This window comes from Hesperophylax consimilis, chromosome 26 (assembly GCF_061612785.1).
Source record: "Hesperophylax consimilis isolate HC1 chromosome 26, BYU_Hcon_1.0, whole genome shotgun sequence".
In the NCBI taxonomy this organism is placed as follows: Eukaryota; Metazoa; Arthropoda; class Insecta; order Trichoptera; family Limnephilidae; genus Hesperophylax; species Hesperophylax consimilis.
Window position 1 is genome coordinate 15,273,193 of NC_142861.1, and position 20,254 is coordinate 15,293,446.

The 20,254-nt window shown below is 35.0% G+C and overlaps 1 protein-coding gene across 1 annotated transcript; it reads right to left on the reverse strand.

Moving 5' to 3' along the window:
- Positions 1-368: 368 nt before the first annotated feature.
- Positions 369-19,896, reverse strand: LOC149411179 (uncharacterized). The gene is made up of 8 exons (XM_089647515.1): positions 19,731-19,896; positions 17,220-17,292; positions 15,597-15,895; positions 13,209-13,400; positions 8,714-8,797; positions 6,112-6,259; positions 2,125-5,966; positions 369-652 (listed from the first exon to the last, which is right to left on the reverse strand). The coding sequence occupies exons 1-8, from the start codon at positions 19,812-19,814 to the stop codon at positions 629-631; spliced, it is 4,746 nt and encodes a 1,581-aa protein (XP_089503641.1). The 5' UTR covers positions 19,815-19,896; the 3' UTR covers positions 369-628.
- Positions 19,897-20,254: the final 358 nt, after the last annotated feature.

Genomic DNA, 20,254 nt, shown 5'->3' on the forward strand with positions numbered 1-20,254 from the left:
CTGTCAAAGTACAGAATCATCACACTTCTATTACTATTCGTTTATCTATTTGGTCTACACATTCAACGCCCCTGTCAAAGTACAGAATCATCACACTTCTATTACTATTCGTTTATCTATATGGACTACACGTACAACGCCCCTGTCAAAGTACAGAATCATCACACTTCTATTACTATTCGTTTATCTATATGGACTACACATTCAACGCCCCTGTCAAAGTACAGAATCATCACACTTCTATTACTATTCGTTTATCTATATTGACTACAGGTACACAACGCTGTCAAGGTAGAGAATTTTGAGGTTTCACATAAAAAAAACAATTTCATAAAATTAATTTATATTTATAAAATAAATAACTAGGCAATAAAATAATAAAAATTAGGCTATTTACATTAGTTTTAAATTTACATTATTATTTTATTATACAATTTATAAAAGTATTACAATGCAATATAAGAATGGTCGCAGTATAAAGTTTCACTAGGATTGATTCTTTCTATACAAAAAGGGCTTGGTTTAAATGGAATTCATAGTAAATTGCTTCAAAGTTAACATGTTAATATAAAGTAACATTAAATTTATAAAAGTTAATGGTTAGTGATTGTTAGTACATTGTTGGTCATTATAGCAGACCCAGTTGTCCAAGCTGAAAGAAAAAAAAAACTCATTAATCAATTTAATTTTTGGTGTATGTGCCTCCACACAATTTTTTTGTTTAATACCGTACAACTGTCCTAACAGGTATCAACTTTTTGGAGCCAGTGGTATTAAGGTTAAAGGTTAGCGGAAAATAGAGAGAACTTAGCCGTCAGAATGCTTAGGTACTCTCAGAATTGCTCTGATGAGAATTGACTTGATGATTCAGAAACCAAACATTGCTCGAAACTGCTTTATATGTTTTTAGTGACCAGATTCCAACAGCCAGACATTTCTCAACCTTCCACTGCCCCATCTCCTTCGATCATACTTCAGAACTTTAGAAAGCCACAAATTGAGGATGCCATAATCCCACTTGCTCCGAGCAGTTGTGATTCTTTAGCGGTATAAGAGAATTAACTTATACAGGAAAAATTTTATTTGACGAGAAGCCAAAGAGAAACCAAACTTTTCGGCAAAAAACTCCAACGATGAGAACTTTATCCATTCGAGCGATAGCTACCCAAATTTGTATAGCGTAGGAAGGTGATTTCATCAATTTATTTAGAAGTTCCCGCAATCAGCAAATATGTTTAGTGGCTAGTTTGATTAAGCTTCTATCGAATACCAAACAATGTCACTATTGCCCCATTAAATATTCTAGATAATGTTTTGTACCGTGAAGTCGCCATTTTGAATTGTTTTATAAAAATTTAAAACATGTTAAAAATTGCACTGTAGACCATAAACAACATATGTATAAAGAATCCACGCATTTATAAATCTAACAATATTTTTTTATAAAAGCTTAAAATATACAGGGTTTTCCAATAAGAGGTGTTATTTTGAATAGCCTGCTATTTCGGTAGATGTTACTTTTGAAGCTGTCATTTTTTTACATTTGACAAGTAGAAACTACGCCATTAATAAAAATGGAGCGATACACGCTTCAACTACTCATTGAAATTATTAAAATTGAGTGAATCAAATGCAAATCATCTTGAGTGATAGGCCCATTTCCACCTCGGTGGCTTCGTCAACAAGCAAAATTTTCGCATCTGGGGCTCGGAAAACCCAAGAGTTATTGTTGAAAAGCCTCTCTATCCTCAACGTGTGACTGTTTGGTGCGGTTTATGGTCCGGCGGAGTCATTGGACCTTACTTTTTCGAAAATGAGGTTGGAGCAACAGTTACGGTGAATGGATTGCGCTATTGAGAGATGATTAATGATTTTTACGGCCGGAATTGGATGGTATTAATCTGGACAACTTTTACTTTCAACAAGACGGCTCTACGTGCCACACAAGCAACGAAACCAATGATCTTTTACGATTGAATATCAAAATAACACCTCTTATTGGAAAATCCTGTAGAAGGATTCATTGGCCGGACGTGGCCAGTAAGCAGTTTATATGTTTCCGTATTAATATTCGGATGATGATTTTTGGAATGAGCGAACAAAATTACTACTTTAGCTACTTACAACTCCTTGTTTTTCTTTTTCCCTCTCCATAACGAGCTGCGTTTGTCTTTGGTCAAACTTGACCACGGCCGCCAGAACCTTGGCTAACACCATATTGTTGTTGGAGGGTCCCGTCAGATACTCGTACAGGATATTCCTAAGGTACTCCAACTCCGTGTTCTCCTCCATAGTCCGGATGTGGTTCAAGGACACCAAAGCTTCGTCCAACCTCCTCTCCAACTTCTCATTCGTTGTCCGCAGTTTGTCATTCCTCTGTTCTAGCGCTTTCAAATTACTATCTCCCGAACGGCTGATCAATTCCACATCCGCTAATCGACCTTCTAAATCCATCTTTTCGTTGATTATATCTCGCAATTGCGTCCGTAAACTGTTTAGCTCGTAATCATTGTCTGAATTTGTCGCACCTCCCACGACTATACGATCGTGTCTATCCATCGAAGAATTTATCTGATCTTGTAGTTCCAGCTTTTCTTCAATCAGTATTGAATTCTGTCTTTCGAGATCTAGTAACTTGCTTGATAGATTCTCATTGGTTTTTAAGTCCTCTATCAATTGAGAGTTGACTTCTGATAGTTTGGTGATTTGAGATTGCATTTTTTCCGCATCAGGTGGCGAAGACCCAAGATTCTGTTGGAAGTTGATCTGCATGACTTCTCCGTTGGCTTCCAGCTCTCTTATTCTGTCGTTAAGTTGGCTGTTGTCTTTAGAAACTTTAGTAAGATGAGCTTGTAAACCTTCGATATCCGCTTGCAACTTGTTCTTTTCGCTTTTCAGAGCGTGCAACTCTTCGAGCATCGTTTTATGCTCAAACTCGATCTTTTCCAAAACTTTAATTTTTATGATCATGCGTTCACTGTCAGATTCTAGGCTTGCAAATGACTGTGTCAGGTTATCGAAATCTGCGCATTTCAATTCCAACTTGTCACAATGATTTCTTAGCACACTATTAGCGTCTTGTAAACTTGAGAGTTCTTCATTAGTAGTGCTTTCTATAATTCTATATTTTTCTTGGACTTCCGCTAGGCGCTGTTCCAACTTTTTCTTTTCTAATTCTAATGTATCGTTAGTTTTAACCTTTTCTTCGTAAGTTTGAAGCTGCGCAATTAATTGTGATTTCTCAGAATGTTCGTTGTCTTTTTGCGATTGTAGGGAATTTCTTTCTTCGTGGAGCATTTTAAGATCAGCCTTTAATTTGGCGAGATCCTCTTTAAGTGAATCTATCTCAGACTTCTTAGCATTAGTAACGTGGGCAAGTTCCTTTTGCAACGCTTCCTTTTCTGTGATATATTTGTTTTTATCACTGCTGGCTTGTGAGAAGTCATTTTCTAGTTGTGAAACCCTCATATTCAAGAATTCTGTTTCGAGTTTGGATTCTTCGTATTGGGTCTTCATGATCTCAAACTCGGTTATTTTGTATTCGAGACCGGTGATCTTCTCGGCGACGGATTCCTTTTCTTGTTTTAAGCGAGTGCACTTTTCTTGCAAGGAATTATTTTCATCCAGGATATTCGACAGTTTGACATTCCAAACTTCGCTGTTTTCAGTCAGTTCTTTCAATTTAATTTCATTGGCATAGAACACTGATTGTGATTCGGTTAAATCGCTGGCAAGTTTGGACTTCTCCTGCGTAAGTTTTTCAACTTGAGATTGCAATTGAATAGTTTTGTTTTTGAGTTCTTCGATCTCGGCGATGTGCTGATTGATGACTTCATCAGCTTCGACCTTTCTATTGGAATCAGATTTCTCCATGAGAGATATCTTCTCTTCAATGAGATTTTTTTGGGAAACAATCTGGGAATGGGATTCTTGCACTGCTGTGATTTCCTCCTGTAACAGTTTGAGGTCGGCTATCAATGCTTCAGTTCTGTCTTTAGTTTTAGCATTTTTACTTTCCAAGCTAGCAACCGTTTCTTCTAATTTACATTTATCTGATTGAAGAGTTTCGCAATCACTTTTCAACTTGTCTGATTCAGAAGCTTGGCTTTCTATTTTAGAAATCAGTTCAATCTTTTCTTGTAATAATTTATCCTTGTCCTGTTTCAATTGAGAGATCTCATTTGATACGAAACATAGGTTTGCTTCACATTCAGTTTGTTTATTAATTAAAACTTGGTGCAAATCTTTTAAATTCTCATAGTTTGACGAGACTTCATCATTTCCCGCTTGCTGATCATTAAGATCTTTGTACTGAACTTTCAATTCCTCGTAACTAGATATCTTTCCTTCGTACTCTGACTGTTTATCAATTAAATCTTTGTACACAGCCTTTAACTTGTCGTAACTGGATGCTAATTCTACACTCTCAGATTGCTTATGGTTTAAGTCTTTGCACACAGCACTTAGATCATTATATTTAATTTTTAAGTCTTCAAAGCCGGAAACCTTTTCTTCATATGACTTGATCATGTCTCTTTCCTTTTCTTCCATCTTAAGTTTCATTTCATTGTGTAACTGTTGGATAGATTCCTGAGTTTCATTGCTTTGAGACGCATTTACCAGTTCGTGTTCAAGTTCCGTAACCTTAGCACGCAATGCTTCTATGGATTGAGAATACTCTAACTGCAATTTCTCAACATGTTCCGTTGCGTTCTTTAGCAAATTTTCAATTGTTTCTTTTTCAATTTGCAAACCTTCTACCTGATGAGTAAAAGCCTCCAACTGGGTTTTGAGAGCACCGTTTTCTTCAGACAACAGTTGTAATTTATTTTCTATATCTTTACACTTGGAATTGACAGTGTTGAGTTCATTCTCTAATGCCTCTTTGCTTCCTAATATTCCCTCAAGCTCAGCCTTCAAATTAATTTTCTCTTTTAACAAATGTTCGTATTTAACAGCCAGATCATCTTTAGCATCGCTGCTTTTATTCATGTCCATAATTTCTTTTTCTAAATCGGCAATTTGTTTATTTTTCTTGGCGTTTTCGTCTCCGAGATGTTTGTTGCGCCCTTCCAAGAAGTTGTTCCTGTCGATGACGGCCATTTTCTCGCTGACTTCTTGTTTTAGCTGGAGTTCGGTGCATTTCATGTTTTCTGACAAGGAGGAGCATCGGCTTTCGACATCGGTGCAATGCGATCTCAATTCGTTGAGTTTTCCTTCCAGATTTCCGACCTGTTCTTTGGCGGCGTCGAAGTTGGCAAGTTGTTCGCTCATCTTTAATCTATCTTGCTCCAAGTCTTTGACTTCCATCTTCAAATTTTCAATGACAGCTTCGTTGGATTTGACCTTAGCATTAGTGGAGTTGATGTTGTCTTTTAGAATTTTTATTTCTTTTTCCTTGGATTCTAATTCCTTGTGAACGCTGAGTTTGTTTTCTGCCAGCGAGATGACATTCTCTTCTTCCCTTTTGTTGAGAATGTCCACCTTACCCTTCAGAGAGGTTATTTCTAATTTGGCTAAGTCCAGGTCCTTTTGAACCACTAATATGTCGCTGGCTTTTCTTTCCTCGAAAGACTCCAACTGCTCCTTTAGAATTCTTTGCTGGTCCCGTGATTGTTTGAGTTGATTGCTAATGCTTTCCATTTCTGATACTTTGCTTTCTAACTGCTCTGTTTCCGCTTTTTTCTTCTCAACTTGTGTGGAAGCTATTTGCAGTTCTGTACTGAGCTGGGAGTTTTTTTCCTTGTGTGTTTTGATGGTCTCCTTGCATTTGATGACTAGTTGATCTAATTTTTGTATTTTGTCGTTAAGTCTTAATATTTCGGTGGAATGTTTATTTTCTAACTCTTCGGTAGAAGGTGACCGCTCGGGTTCCGTAGCTTCCTTGTGGTCTGACGAGAAATCTATCAGGGGCTTTTGCTGATCAGAACTCAAGGATTCTCCGTTGCTCGGTGTACTTTGGGTAACTGCAATGAAAACTAATTAGTTAATTTTAAATAACTGACTAATTTTTCTAATTATAATTGATAGAGGATGGTCCGGTTGTGCCAATAGCTCTTTGTGAGTTTTAATAGTATGTATGTCTGAAATGTACAGAATGAGCATGTGTACCTTCAATAGCGGCATCATGATTAGGGTCTGCCTTAGAGTCCGTGTTCTGGCCGCCGTAAGACTGCAGGAGTTTAATCTTGGTGTTGAGAGATTCTATCTTAAGACTTCGTTCGTCCAACTCCATTCTCAGAGCACTCTCGAGATGAGCCTACAATTATTAAAAAATCAATGAATTAAAGAAAAATCATAATAATTTATAATTACATAAATATGTAAGTACATATACGTACCTCAATATAAACAATTTAAGTTATGAGAATTAGGGCGGGTGTTATAATAATCCAGAAGACCTACAATTTATTTTACTGCCCAAAAACTTAGGGGGTGAAATAAAACAGCTGTAAGACTAGGGTGGACTGCGTAAGGCAACAATAGGGGAACTTGAGTGAAAAATAATATGGTTTAAAAAAACTAAATAAGGGAACTTGAGTGAAAAATAATATGGTTTAAAAAAACTAAATAGGGGAACTTGAGTGAAAAATAATATGGTTTAAAAAAACTAAATAGGGGAACTTGAGTGAAAAATAATATGGTTTAAAAAAACTAAATAGGGGAACTCGAGTGAAAAATAATATGGTTTAAAAAAACTAAGGGAACATGAGTGAAAATTAATATGGTTTGAAAAAACTAAATAAGGGAACTTGAGTGAAAAATAATATGATTTAAAAAAAACTAAATAAGGGAACTTGAGTGAAAAATAATATGATTTAAAAAAACTAAATAAGGGAACTTGAGCGAAAAATAATATGATTTAAAAAAACTAAATAAGGGAACTTGAGTGAAAAATAATATGATTTAAAAAAACTAAATAAGGGAACTTGAGCGAAAAATAATATGGTTTAAAAAAACTTACATTAATATACATCAACAAACGCTGATACTAAATACATAAGTCTTATATAATTATATGCAGAATTAATAAATCATCATTTAAAAACGATTAGAGCCGTAAAACTCATAAATGCCCTGTGATTGGCGGGTTCTGACAGATCTTATACTGCTACCTCATGGGTCGGTCAACCGCATGCATTAGAATCGGACAATTTTGTACAAGGTTGCGCTGCGTAGACTTGCGCATGGGTTACCACTGTGGTATACAAATTATTTCAAAAGAATTCATGGTTTTTGGAAATCTTGTCAAATATTTAAATAGGGATTTGTTGATTTTATACCCGACCCGATATATGGGTCATCCCGAGTGGGGTGGATCGAAACCTGACAGGGTACGCGTGACGTTATACGTCCCTAAATAAAACCCTGTCAGGTTTCGATCGTTTTGATGGGCTTCTAAAATTGTTTTAACTATGAAAATCTTTGTTAAAAAATCTGGTAGTTTAAATTACTGGTAAGTTAGGTGGAAAATTAAAAAAAAAATTGATTGGAATTCCTTATTAACCCAAAAACTAAAATGTGTGAATAAATAAGTATGTACATAGTAAGTATATGTATCTATGTTTATATATGTGAGTATATATATATATATGTTATGGTTAAGGTTTTCACGGGTGTAAGATGTAGAATAATGTTCTCGGTTTACCCGCGTAAAGTAGTCCTTAAAAGGACTTTTTAATTTCTGACGTTTCGGACAGATCTCACTGTCCATCTTCAGAGGCCTTATGTCCTGAATTTCGTCTCAAACTGAACGCTTTCGCGTGTCTGTTCGGTCCAGAAGTCAAGATACAAGTGGGTGCTTATCAATTCTTATGTCTAGGACGAAGTATGCGTGTTGATAGCGATTTGACGGTAGAGGGGTTGGGGGCGGGGTTGGCAATATCAAGCAGTATGTGTGTAGCGACCTGATTGGGTTGCTTTGAACTTGTTGGAAGTGTTTCTGAGAATTTTGGAAATGCCGGTTTTGGGTTATTTTGGTCAATTATAACTTTCCAGGTGTTGGGAATTCTAATTGAGTCATTTCTGGTATTCATATTATTTTTATGTTTATGAATTTCAATTGCTTCGCAGTAAATTCTTTTTGGCTCATTGTATATGCTAGCTATTGTTGTGGTATTATTAAAGTCAAACTTAATAATACCACAACAATAAAGACTTTTTATTATCGTTTTTCTGTTTTCTATTATATTTTATTCTATATTTTCTATTTCCGTTATAAATTTTCTACTGTAATCCTTCCTATTTTCAACACGTTTATATATTTAGTTCATATGTTCACGCTAGACCTTACATAACTATATTCCATTGGTCACCATGAAACAGACAGTCGCCTAGTATGGTGATTTAATGTCTCATATATAAATAAATGTTTTTAATGTAGTATCATGTATTTTATAAATAAATAAAATAAAAATGAATTTTATCGTTTTTTGTATTTCATCACATTCTCTCATATATAGAAACAAAGGGAGATATGGAATGGAAGCATGCCAACTGTCACCAAGATACCACCAAAGTGTGTGGATTATCAAAGCGGCTACGCAATGAAAGTTATCCTTTGGTGTGTAGGTAGAAACAAAGAAACTGAGCGTAGATGCGATTTGCAGTAAAAGGGTGAACGATGTTGGTGATACTTTCATTGTAATAATGATCCCACTTGTTTCTATTACATATGCATTTTACCAGTTATTAATAATGATATGATAATTACCTTAGCACTTTGTTCTAAGGAACACTGCTCCCGGAGTTCTGATATCCTTCTCAAGGCTTTGTCTTGTGTTTCAACCAGTACGGCCTGCAATACAAAAATGGTAGAAATTTTAATGTGCAGTTTGTGTATTTAACCGGTCAGCAACGTAAGCAGATATACACGATAAAATAACGATAGCAGTCAAGTACAATAAGCGTGTTTACACGTCAACGCGTGTGTTTCCACAAAAATCGTCATAACTCCGTTATTCTTCTAGTGACATCCCTAAAACAAAAAGTAGAATATTCGTATTGAATGAAGCTTCACATCTCTATTCAAAGTTATCCATAGAAACCCGTAAAAAGACCTACTCACATTTGTACGATGAAATAAGTGTTTTTTTTTTACATTATCCGTGATTTTAGTATCGTTTTTACATAAAACATTACAGGTGAGTCATTTTTACAATTTTTTCATGTTTCCATTCTAAATTTAAATATTTACAAATGTTAATATTTATTTATGATACAACAATTTGAAAGCCTATTTTGTAACCTTTCTAAAACAGTTTTTACTATTCGGCTCCGTTCAGTAATGTTTCATTTATAGAGCTTTGATTGTGAGGCGGTAATAACACAACGTTTTCGTGAAATTGACATTTCGATAAAGACATTTTAGCTTCAAGTTCGCGAAAAGTCGGAGGGGTTAACCTTTCCTCATCTGTGGTCTGTATTTACTACACATTGCTTCTAATAACTTTAATAACTCTATTAATATAATAAATTCTGGGTTCAGATTTTAGGTATTCCTCCGTTATACACCGTTATGCACTGAATTAAAAAAAATATTTTACATAGTTTTCAGATTCAATTAAAAATCAGAGATTTTTGTTAAAAATCGGGAACAACAATCAACCGAAGAGTGTGCGAGGAAATGACACGCTATTGATGTCCCGCTTTAGTTCGCTATGCAGGAACACGAGAAATCCACACGTCCGCTGTTGTATTTTGATTTAGATCATCGATACCTACGACCGCATAGCTGTGTGTGTGCAGTCCAGCGCCTGTTGTGCCAGCCGGCCGTTAGTCGGTCGCGGACCGTCGCTAGATGTAGACCCCTTGCACGTTTTTTTAGCATTTGCCTATGGTTTTTTCATGTTTTCAGCAATTAAATTACAATTATTATCACTTTTTATATAAAATATAATAAACATAAGCGATTAGCTATGAATATTAATATTTTTCCCATATTAAATCGCTTATTTAGAGATGTGTATTGATTACACAGCACCGGAACGCATGGATTTTTTTAGCACAGTAAGGGAAAGGTTAAAAAGGAGAGAAGAAAAAAAAGAATTACATTATAAAAGGAAAAGGATGAAAAAATAAACGTATTATGTTTATCTGATCAAAATGACAGTTCAACACACCTACAAAAAGTGATGAAAAAAGTGGTTAAACTATTTAACCTAGTTTTTGTTTCTTCAGTTTTAATGACTCTATATCACTTTTTAATGGTTTGTTTAATTGTCATTTTGATGAAATATCATAGAATCAGATTTTTCACCACCTCTGAGAAAATTTTTGAGTAAATACTCGCCAAGTAACTTGTAACTAGTAACTACTCGTCAAGTAACTTCAGTCACAGGATTAACAAAGCAGTAAAAACCAGCACTTTCTTATAAAGGGCATAATGTATGCTATCTACTCAACGAGTAGAGCTAGTGAAGAATTTATTCAAAGGTTGTGAAAAACTTGATAAGACGATGTCCTGTCGAAATAGTTAACCATTCAGGCCTCTGGCATATTGAACGTTGTATTCCTTAAAGATGCTGTCAGAAAGTCGGAGAATTTGTGTATATTTCCGCTTCTCAATAAAATCAAAATAAATGGTATAGTTTTCAACTAAAAACTGTTTTTGAAAGGTGATGAAATATGCTTTCAAATTTTGTTATAAGAAATAAACATAAATTTTTAAAATATTAAAATATTGAAATCAAAAAAAAAAGTTTTAAAAATGGCTCCAACTCTTTAAACCTCGGAAGGATAATACTAGACATCTTTTTTAGTAAAATGCGTAGATTTGTCATTTGTTTGTCGTTGGAAAGATAAATAATTATTCTTTTCGGTTTGTCTCAAATATTTTTACCTGATGACGTCAATAAAATCCAAAAAAGTGTATGATTATAAATTGGCAGTTTTTTTATGATCGACAGTTGAAAGTTAAATACATAATTATTTATATTTTTTTATTGTATAAATGGCAAGAAAAATGAAGTGACAGTTTTCTTACTAAAGCAATGTATTTTCTAAATATCGAATAGTTTCAAAATTGTGGACGTTTGTAAATGTCCCCGTAAGTATTTTTGTTAACATTTTAATGTTTAATATTAATTTTTTTTTTTTTTAACATTAATGTTTATTTCAAATACAAAGATTTCAAAGGTTAATTTAAGTAGATTCTAAAATAGTATTTCTTTGTACGACAACTTAAAAATAAGAAATATGTTGCACAATTTAGATACGTCGGGAGTACGTGTACAGTAAAATAAAATTACTGATAACAATATTTTATTAGAAAAATGTAGTTCAAGTTAGTTAGTTAATTCAGTCGATTGTTGCTGGCACGGGAAGGGTATTTTTACCTTTTGCGCCGGCCTCATTTCAATGGCAGAAAAGATGGAATTAATCAATGTTTTTATATGAACATTATACACCAATCTCTTTGTAAAGGTCCAAACTATATGTACATAATTATTGAGTCGTAATGCAAGTCTTTTTTTAAATTTAAATTAAAGTATTTCAACAAAAGGATAGTACATTATGTGTTACTGAAATAATTCAATTCCTGGAATGAGGGTTTTTATGACCGTGACACCTGATTCGAATCTCTTTCTCCGTCCCGCACCCACTCAACTCTTATGTGCAAGCAAGCGAGAGATGTCGGGTGTATTTAAAGAAAGCAGGTATGGGCTAATACCGAAAGGCAGACCGTAATAAACATATTACACGGTTAATTGAGTTGCATTTCAAATAATATTCGATTTTCATTTAGAACAGGGTTTTCCAATAAGAGGTGTTATTTTGAATAGCCCGCTATTTCGGTAGATGTTACTTTTGAAGCTGTCATTTTTTTACATTTGACAAGTAGAAACTACGCCATTAATAAAAATGGAACGATACACACTTCAACAACGCATTGAAATTATTAAAATTCACTTGAGTGAATCAAATGCAAATCTTCTTGAGTGATGAGGCCCATTTCCACCTCGGTGGCTTCGTCAACAAGCAAAATTGTCGCATCTGGGGCTCGGAATACCCAAGAGTTATTGTTGAAAAGCCTCTCTATCCTCAACATGTGACTGTTTGGTGCGGTTTATGGTCCGGCGGAGTCATTGGACCTTACTTTTTCGAAAATGAGGCTGGAGCAACAGTTAAGGTGAATGGATTGCGCTATCGAGAGATGATTAATGATTTTTTATGGCCGGAATTGGATGGTATTGATCTGGACAACGTTTACTTTCAACAAGACGGCGCTACGTGCCACACGAGCAACGAAACCATTGATCTTTTACAATTGAATATCAAAATAACACCTCTTTTTGGAAAACCCTTTTAGAAATTTTTATTAAAATATTTTAATTATTTTCGAAGATATAGCGATTTAAAACAAATTAAAGAAATTCACACAGGACCTTTATTTTCGCCCAGACGCAGCGTAAAAAATACCCAGCCGAAATGTGTTAATTACGCTATGGTTAACTTCTATATTTGAATATAAAGCTTGGTGTTTTCCCTTTCTAACCCTGATGGTAAGGGAGATACAACGATTTCTATGAGACCATATGAGCTGTTCTGAAAAGCGAACAATTTGGCTCCGAGGGTAGTAGCGGTTTGTTCCCAAAACCGAACAAATTAGCCTGAGGAGTTAATGTTACTATTTTACAATTGGTGGGAGAAAGGCTTTCACTGCGCAATCGATTTATCGATAATTTCAATAATTTGTTGATAATTGAGCACAACTGCAGATTGCTAACATACAAACAACAGTTCATGTAAACTGTTGTTGTTCGTTGGCGATTTACAGTCATGCTCAGGAACAATGACAAGTTACCGACATTATCGACAAAACCTTTATCGATCATGCTAGATACCCATGTGTGGAATAATTTGCCAGCCTCTGTGTTTCCTCCCTCCAACAGCATAAGTCTTTTCAGGACTCGGGTTCACTCCGTATGTTTTCTCAAGAAGATCCCAATATTTCCTGTCAAAGATGAGGTATCCTGCCAAAGTTGACATATCGTGATAAGATGACATGTTCTGACAAAGCTGACATATCATATCAGATATATCCTGATAAGATGTCATATCCTGTCAAAGCTGACATATCCTGACAAAGACGACACGTGTGGAACTCCAGATAATATAAAGAAAAAGATTAATGGAAATATCAATGTGTAAAAATACCTATAGACACAAATGACAACTAATGAAATTGAAGACTACTGTAAACCTACCCTGGCTTTAGCGTTCTCCCTCTCCAGGTTGCGGTAGTGTCTCGCCAGGTCGGTGTAGCGGCCACGATACTTGTTGTACTTCTCGTTGGAGCGGCGGTAAGCTGCGAATAGCTGCTCCTTGCTCACCTTTTCCAGCTGCGTTGGGATAGACGCTCCCCCTTCCATCTCGCTCTCAGACACGTCCAGGTCCGACTGTCGGGGTGGGAGGTCACAATTATGTACCATTATGAATAATTATACTAATTACAAATTGTTTCAATAACTGTCTATAATAGGTGCAGTTTGAAAACATTTTTGAACGTTTTTTTGATGTGAAAGACTACAAGAAACCTCAGCAGGCTCCCTCACGGGTCTGTAAGGAATCGACATAAACCGAGTGCAATAAGAAAGCGTGATACCGAGAGCGCCCCGCCCAATATATTTCTATTGGCGCCGGTATACGGGTCAATGCGGCACGGGAGCGTTCTTGCGTAAGTACGGCAATGCAAGTCTATTGCCCCCATTTGTATTGCACCCCATTGATATCGATTCCTTACTGACCCGTGAGGAAGCGGGGTTAGACATTTTCCTAACTGCTCGTAAAGAATTTACGGATAAATCGTTTATAGTTTCGTTACAAATTTACTCAGTGCGTATTTTTGAGTGCTGACCCTAAACCAAACATGATAAAAATAAATTATCAAATAAATAATATTATATACTGACTCTTAAGAGTCTTTGGGAGATATTTCTCTCAACCTGACATGGACTCGTGAAAGTCATGCTATCTCATTTTGTTACTAGTATAGAGTTTTCCAATAAGAGGTGTTATTTTCAATAGCTCGCTATTTCGGTAGATGTTTTTTTTTAAGCTGTCATTTTTTGACATTTGACAAGTAGAAACTACGCCATTAATAAAAATGGAACAATACACGCTTCAACAATGCATTGAAATTGTTAAAATTCACTTGAGTGAATCAAATGCAAATCATCTTGAGTGATGAGGCCCATTTCCACCTCGGTGGCTTCGTCAACAAGCAAAATTGTCGCATTTGGGGCTTGGAAAACCCTAGAGTTATTCTTGAAAAGCCTCTCTATCTTCAACGTGTGACTGTTTGGTGCGGTTTATGGTCCGGCGGAGTCATTGCACCTTACTTTTTCGAAAATGAGGCTGGAGCAACAGTTACGGTGAATAGATTGCGCTATCGAGAGATGATTCATGATTTTTTATGGCCGGAATTGGATGATATTGATCTGGACAACGTTTACTATCAACAAGACGGCGCTACGTGCCACACAAGCAACGAAACCATTGATCTTTTACGATTGGATATCAAAATAACACCTCTTATTGGAAAACCCTATATTATGTAATATGTGCATTTATATGGCGTGTTTGTAAAATTCTCTTTTCTTTCGAAAACGGCACAAAAATAACTGTCTAATACAATTTTGCGTGTAAAGTGACAGGACTTGAATGCACACGCGGCTGCCGAAATTCGCATGCTTAATTTACGTGACCTAAAATTTTTCATATTTTAATTTCAATATAGTGAGTAATGATGATGAATGATGTCATGACGTCACTGGTCGTATACATGTCATTCAAATCGTAAATTATTAAGCAATCTAAATTCAGTTTACACTTCTTCTTTAAATCTGTTTTAATGTTACTTTTTACACTTCTGATGGTATAAACAGTTATTCAAATATAATAATATTATGAAGCATTATCGAGTTTTTATTGTTTTAGATCTAATTTCAAGTACTTACCCATATTGTAGTCATTTTTATTATTGTGATGCATTCAGCCTTTGCCTTGTTAACCTGTTAACCGGGCGGGACGTATAAATACGTCAAACGTAAACAATATCGGGTACGGGTAGGACATATAAATACGTCCTTGAAATATATGTTGCGCCCTGGAACGAGCGGGACGTATATTTCCGAACATATCACACGGAAATTGAGTTTTTAATTTTTACATATTTTAATTTTTTAAACTGAATGTTTCTCTTTTATCTGTGTGCTTTTATTTATTGTTCTGTAATTATAACCTTTTTTATATTATTTGTAATCTTTATTTTTGTTTGTAAATATTCTATTTTTTTAATTTGATGTTTTCACTTTCTTTGATGCATAAATAATTTTAAAAAAATTAACGTCCACTGGGCGTGACGTATTGATACGTCCTAGTGAAGGAGTTCGCGCCCGTTATATGCTGCGTAATTCAAAACTGAACTCCCCGGTTAACAGGTTAAGAAGGTTTGTTAACCTAGTTTCAAAGTCTCACATAATTTGCTTAACAACGTTAACGCCCGAGGGGTTAACGTTGGAACCTTCTACGAGGTTTTCACTATACCTTGTAATAATTATCAAAGCCAGGGCGTCAATAAACAGATTAGTTACTTGTAAATGATACATGGCCCCAGGTGACTCGTAGCTCGGCAACCTGAAGGACACGTCACTCGCATTGGAGCTGTTCGACAGCTTCCTCAGCCTGGATGGAGGGGGGTACACGGCCGTGTTGTGGATGACCCCTTCACTGGGGGGCCCAGGTGGACTGTGGTTGTTCATGGACAGCGGGCCCAGCGAGTCTGCAGTCTCGTCAGCGGTGCGAAGGGGGGACGGGGTGCTGACCAGAGACACGTCGTGGAAGCCGGAGGTTCGGGCGACTGTGGGGCGATGCGGGGAGTTTTGCGGCGTCTCTGGAATAGAATAATTAGTATTAACCGTCATCAGAAGTAGCAACTGACTTTAGTAAATGGCGTTCAGGATGTACATACAGACAGCCTGTATAATGTTTTCACAACTCGAAATATCGTTTGTGTTGTGAAATTTTCCTGTCTTTACGCAACAATTAACTCTATGCGCTGGTATTAGATGTTGTGACCTGCGTATATAGGTGAAAATTGCACTCTGTTGATCTGCGCATGTAAAATTATGTATCTAATTACAATTGAGTAATTCTAAAGTATCGGACACACGGAGGTATCGCCACACGGCATAATACCCCAAAAATAAAACACGATAAAATAGATGAGTGTTTGTGCCCGAAGTGAGATCAATGTTTCTTTACTTCTGTGAAATTTAGCACTTTTTCAAAAATCTATTTTTTTTCCTAAAAGAGATAATGAATTTCATTGGCCTGTCTGTAGCCTAGAAGTCGAAAGGTCTCATGTAAACTGGTGACATCAGTTTTCATTCAAATCCGGTTTTATTTATTTATTTAATCTGGGTTTTTACAGATGATCTCACTTGTCACAATCCAGTTGTAAAAACTAAGAATTCACAATATTCACATGCAATTACAAAAATCTACTCAGACATAGGATGCATAAATCTGAAAACATAAATAAAGATTCAAAATAAAACAAATAAAAATTATATATAAGCTCACTCGAATGACAAATAATTCAAAAAGAAGCAACAGACAAAAGTAATAAGTACATAGATCACTGTAGAAATGTATTATAAGTTTGTACAGCGCCCTTGAGGTGTTTTTGCACAAAAACGGCGCTATACAAGTCATCCAAGTATTATTATAATACAGGGTGTTAAGGGACGTTCTTGACTTACTTTAACCAGTGATTCCTGATATTATTTGGAGTAAAAAATTTGAATGAAATTTTGGAATAAGTGACACTTTTTTTTGTCTTCACTGACTCAGCCTAGCAACTGACCAACCCCTCTCCACGATCCTAACTGTCCAACACATACTGATTTTTTATGTAAAAAAAAATGTCAGTAGGAATCACTGGCTAAAGTAAGTCAAGTACGTCCCTTAACACCCTGTATAATTAGCCCAAAAGCAGAACATTTTTTTCTGAAAATGTCTACTTCAGCACACTCTATGTTATTATATAGTCAAATAGGTTTAAATCAAACTTGTAGAGATTTTCTGTTTATTAAGTGATTGCAAGAATATGGCATCTATTCTATGTATTATCAGAATTTGCTAATAGATTTTTGTTTGTTCAGCCAATGATCTTTGTTTATTCTAATTAATGAATAAACAAAGTGAATGCTTACCATCGTCTGCTATTGAAAACAAATCATTGTTTGATATATCGGATATGCTGCTAGATGCTGAAGTTACTGCCGCCTGCAAAATCATAAAAAATACATTATTATATAAAGTACCTATTATTTTGTGAATTACATCAAAAGATAGTTAGTTAATAAGTTGAATTGTCTGTAAGTTATGTTAAAACATGTCGACTGTCATTGCAGAATCGTTGGCAGTTGAGTCGCTCTTTTGATTGGCGCGTTCTGATAGACAGAAGTACTCGCTTTCGGAATATAAAAAAAGTGCATGGGATCACATCATGCAACACTGATTGATAGTTATTTTGTATTTGGAATAAAAAAAAATATTCAAAATATTTATCACCGTTTGAAAAGAATTGTTTTTTTTCTCCAATTCTCCCTTCATTCTATCAAAGATCCATTGTTTAAAAATGTATACAGGGTGTCAGGGGGTAAAGTGCACTAACTTCGGGAAGTGATTCTAAATGATGTTAGAAGTAAAAAAGGTAAATAACATTTTTCGAAATTCCAACTTTTTTTTAACAATACTAAAATATTTGGTTATTATTCGGGATCGCTGGCCACGCTAGATAATATTTTTTTTTGATTTAACTTAATTACTATAAAACATAGACATATGAATATTAGTAGACCTGCTCTAAGTGATTAAAAGCGTATTATTCCCCACACCCCATACCGGTTCCATTGGAGCCGGCTGGGCTCGCGTATGGCATCCCGTGAAACTTGAGAATGTGACGTCATCATTCTTGTTCGAACTAGCGTCGAGCTATGGTCGAGGTATTTTATGAAATAACACGGCAAAATAGTGGCTTGTGAAATGAAAACTTGTAAAAATAGATGTGAAAAAGAGAATAAACCCAATTGTCGTATTACATTCCATATGTAAGCATCATTTTAAGCTTATTCACGTCGTATAATATGAATTAGTTGTAGAAACATATACTATCACATCGAGCCAACATTGGTCGAATGTAGCGATTCTCAAGTGTGCGCATCGTTGTTACTGGGAAGTAAATTATGAACACTTATAAAAGTGTCTTAACTAAATACGTAAACAAAATATTCGACTCTGAAAATAGAAGAAATTTTTTTTTGCCGATTTGGACTTCGCAAATTTGTTCATAACGTGGCGAGTAATTTGCGCTCCCATGTAAAAATGTCTATTCATTTAAAAGCAGATTTTACTTTTAAGAACTAAATGGTGATATTATAATGCGAGATGCCTATATACTGTCAGATTGATTTATTGACGAATCACAGTCAGCTTTACCCCCTTCGTTCTTCAACAGTTGATTTTACCCCTCACCTTTAATTTCTAGTCTATATATTCATATGTCTGTGCTATAAAAGGAAACTGTCTGCATTTTGGAAATTTTTAATTTTGGCATTTTAATTTTTATTTACGTAAAATGAAAATTGTATGGGATGACAACCATATCCAATAATTTCTGTGAACGATATTTTCATATGTTGGTATTCCCGATATCGGCGCTAGACGAAACATTAGTACCGTTTAATTCATGCATATTAGGTAGAAACTATTTTGGTGAAACACTGGATATAAAATAAAATAAAATTAGGGTTTTAGCAAGTTTTCAATATTTTTGTATGAAAAAAAACCTAACTTAACCTAACCTAACCTCTCCTGACCTGATCTGATCTGACCTAACCTAACCCAACCAAACATAACCAAAAGTAAAGAAAACTAAGAAAATTAAAAATTTCCCAAATGCAGATATTTTCCTTTTATAGTAATTAAGATGAATCAAAAGGTTTTATTTAAAAAAAAATCGTATTAAGTGTGGCCAGCGATCCCAAATAATTAGCACATATTTTTCCTAGAAAAATATTTACTATCCCCATACAAACAATTCAACTTTTTTACCTGAAAACTACCTTGAAACGTTAGAATTTTGAAAAAAGTTGTGTGTCTTTTCTATTTCCAAAATCACGTTGAATCACCCCCTGAAGTTGGCGCACTTTACCCTGGGACACCCTGTATATTGCGTGAAAACAGAATATAGCAAATTAATGGTCAACCTTTGAGTGGAGTACCGAGACATTTGATTTAAATGTATCATAAAGTAAGCAATGGGCCTAATTTAATTAAATCATGTACTATCAAACTGATTATAAGACACTACTCTATCAAACTTTAATTAGGCCATATTATTTAGAAGGAATCTAACATAACTTTTTTATACCCCAGTTTAGATAATAGATTAAGAGATAGCGTATACATTACAAACATAGATAAGAAATAATACGAGTTTAACAACTATGAATGGCTTCGAGCTGCAAAGTTCATAGAATTCTTACAGACAAGATAATTAACCTCTAAATTGAGAAAGCGAATAAAAAAATACTTGTGTATTATTCTTTTTAGTGATGACAATGACTTATTGTTCTGATTCTTAGTATTAATATGCCCTAGTTAATGTTTCGACACACCTCTTTACGGAATATTTATCTTAAAAATTATACAGATGTTACCTGAGCAGCCTGGGCAAATTGTTGGATTCTCTGCGGAGAAGACTTGACTTCTTCCGCAATTTTATCTTTGAGTTTTTTAAACATTTCTACTATCTTAAATCTGAATGTTATCGATATATTGATGACAGTTCTACATTGACATACGTGTAAAAGCCGCCATATTTACATGAAGTTTAACAAGGGACTGTCTCCTAATAAGGATTTGCAAAAATGGAAATATTTTATTAAAAATAAAACGATTAAAAATGTGCAAAACAAGCTTTCCTCTTCTTTACTCTAAAGCTTATTTTTGCAAGTTTACAATATGGAGGTAACTTCTAGTCATTCGTTGAGATATTTAGTGTGGCCGCTATTGAAAATATATTTCAAAAGTGAAACAGTTCTTACTTTAAAGAGTTAATAAATTGGAAAAATAATCAACTGAGTTAGTTAGTTATTGAAAACTTGGTTTCTGACAAAAATATTTATGTTTTTTCGATAGTCCGTAGTTTGTTTCAATTTAACCGAAATCAAAAACAGCAATT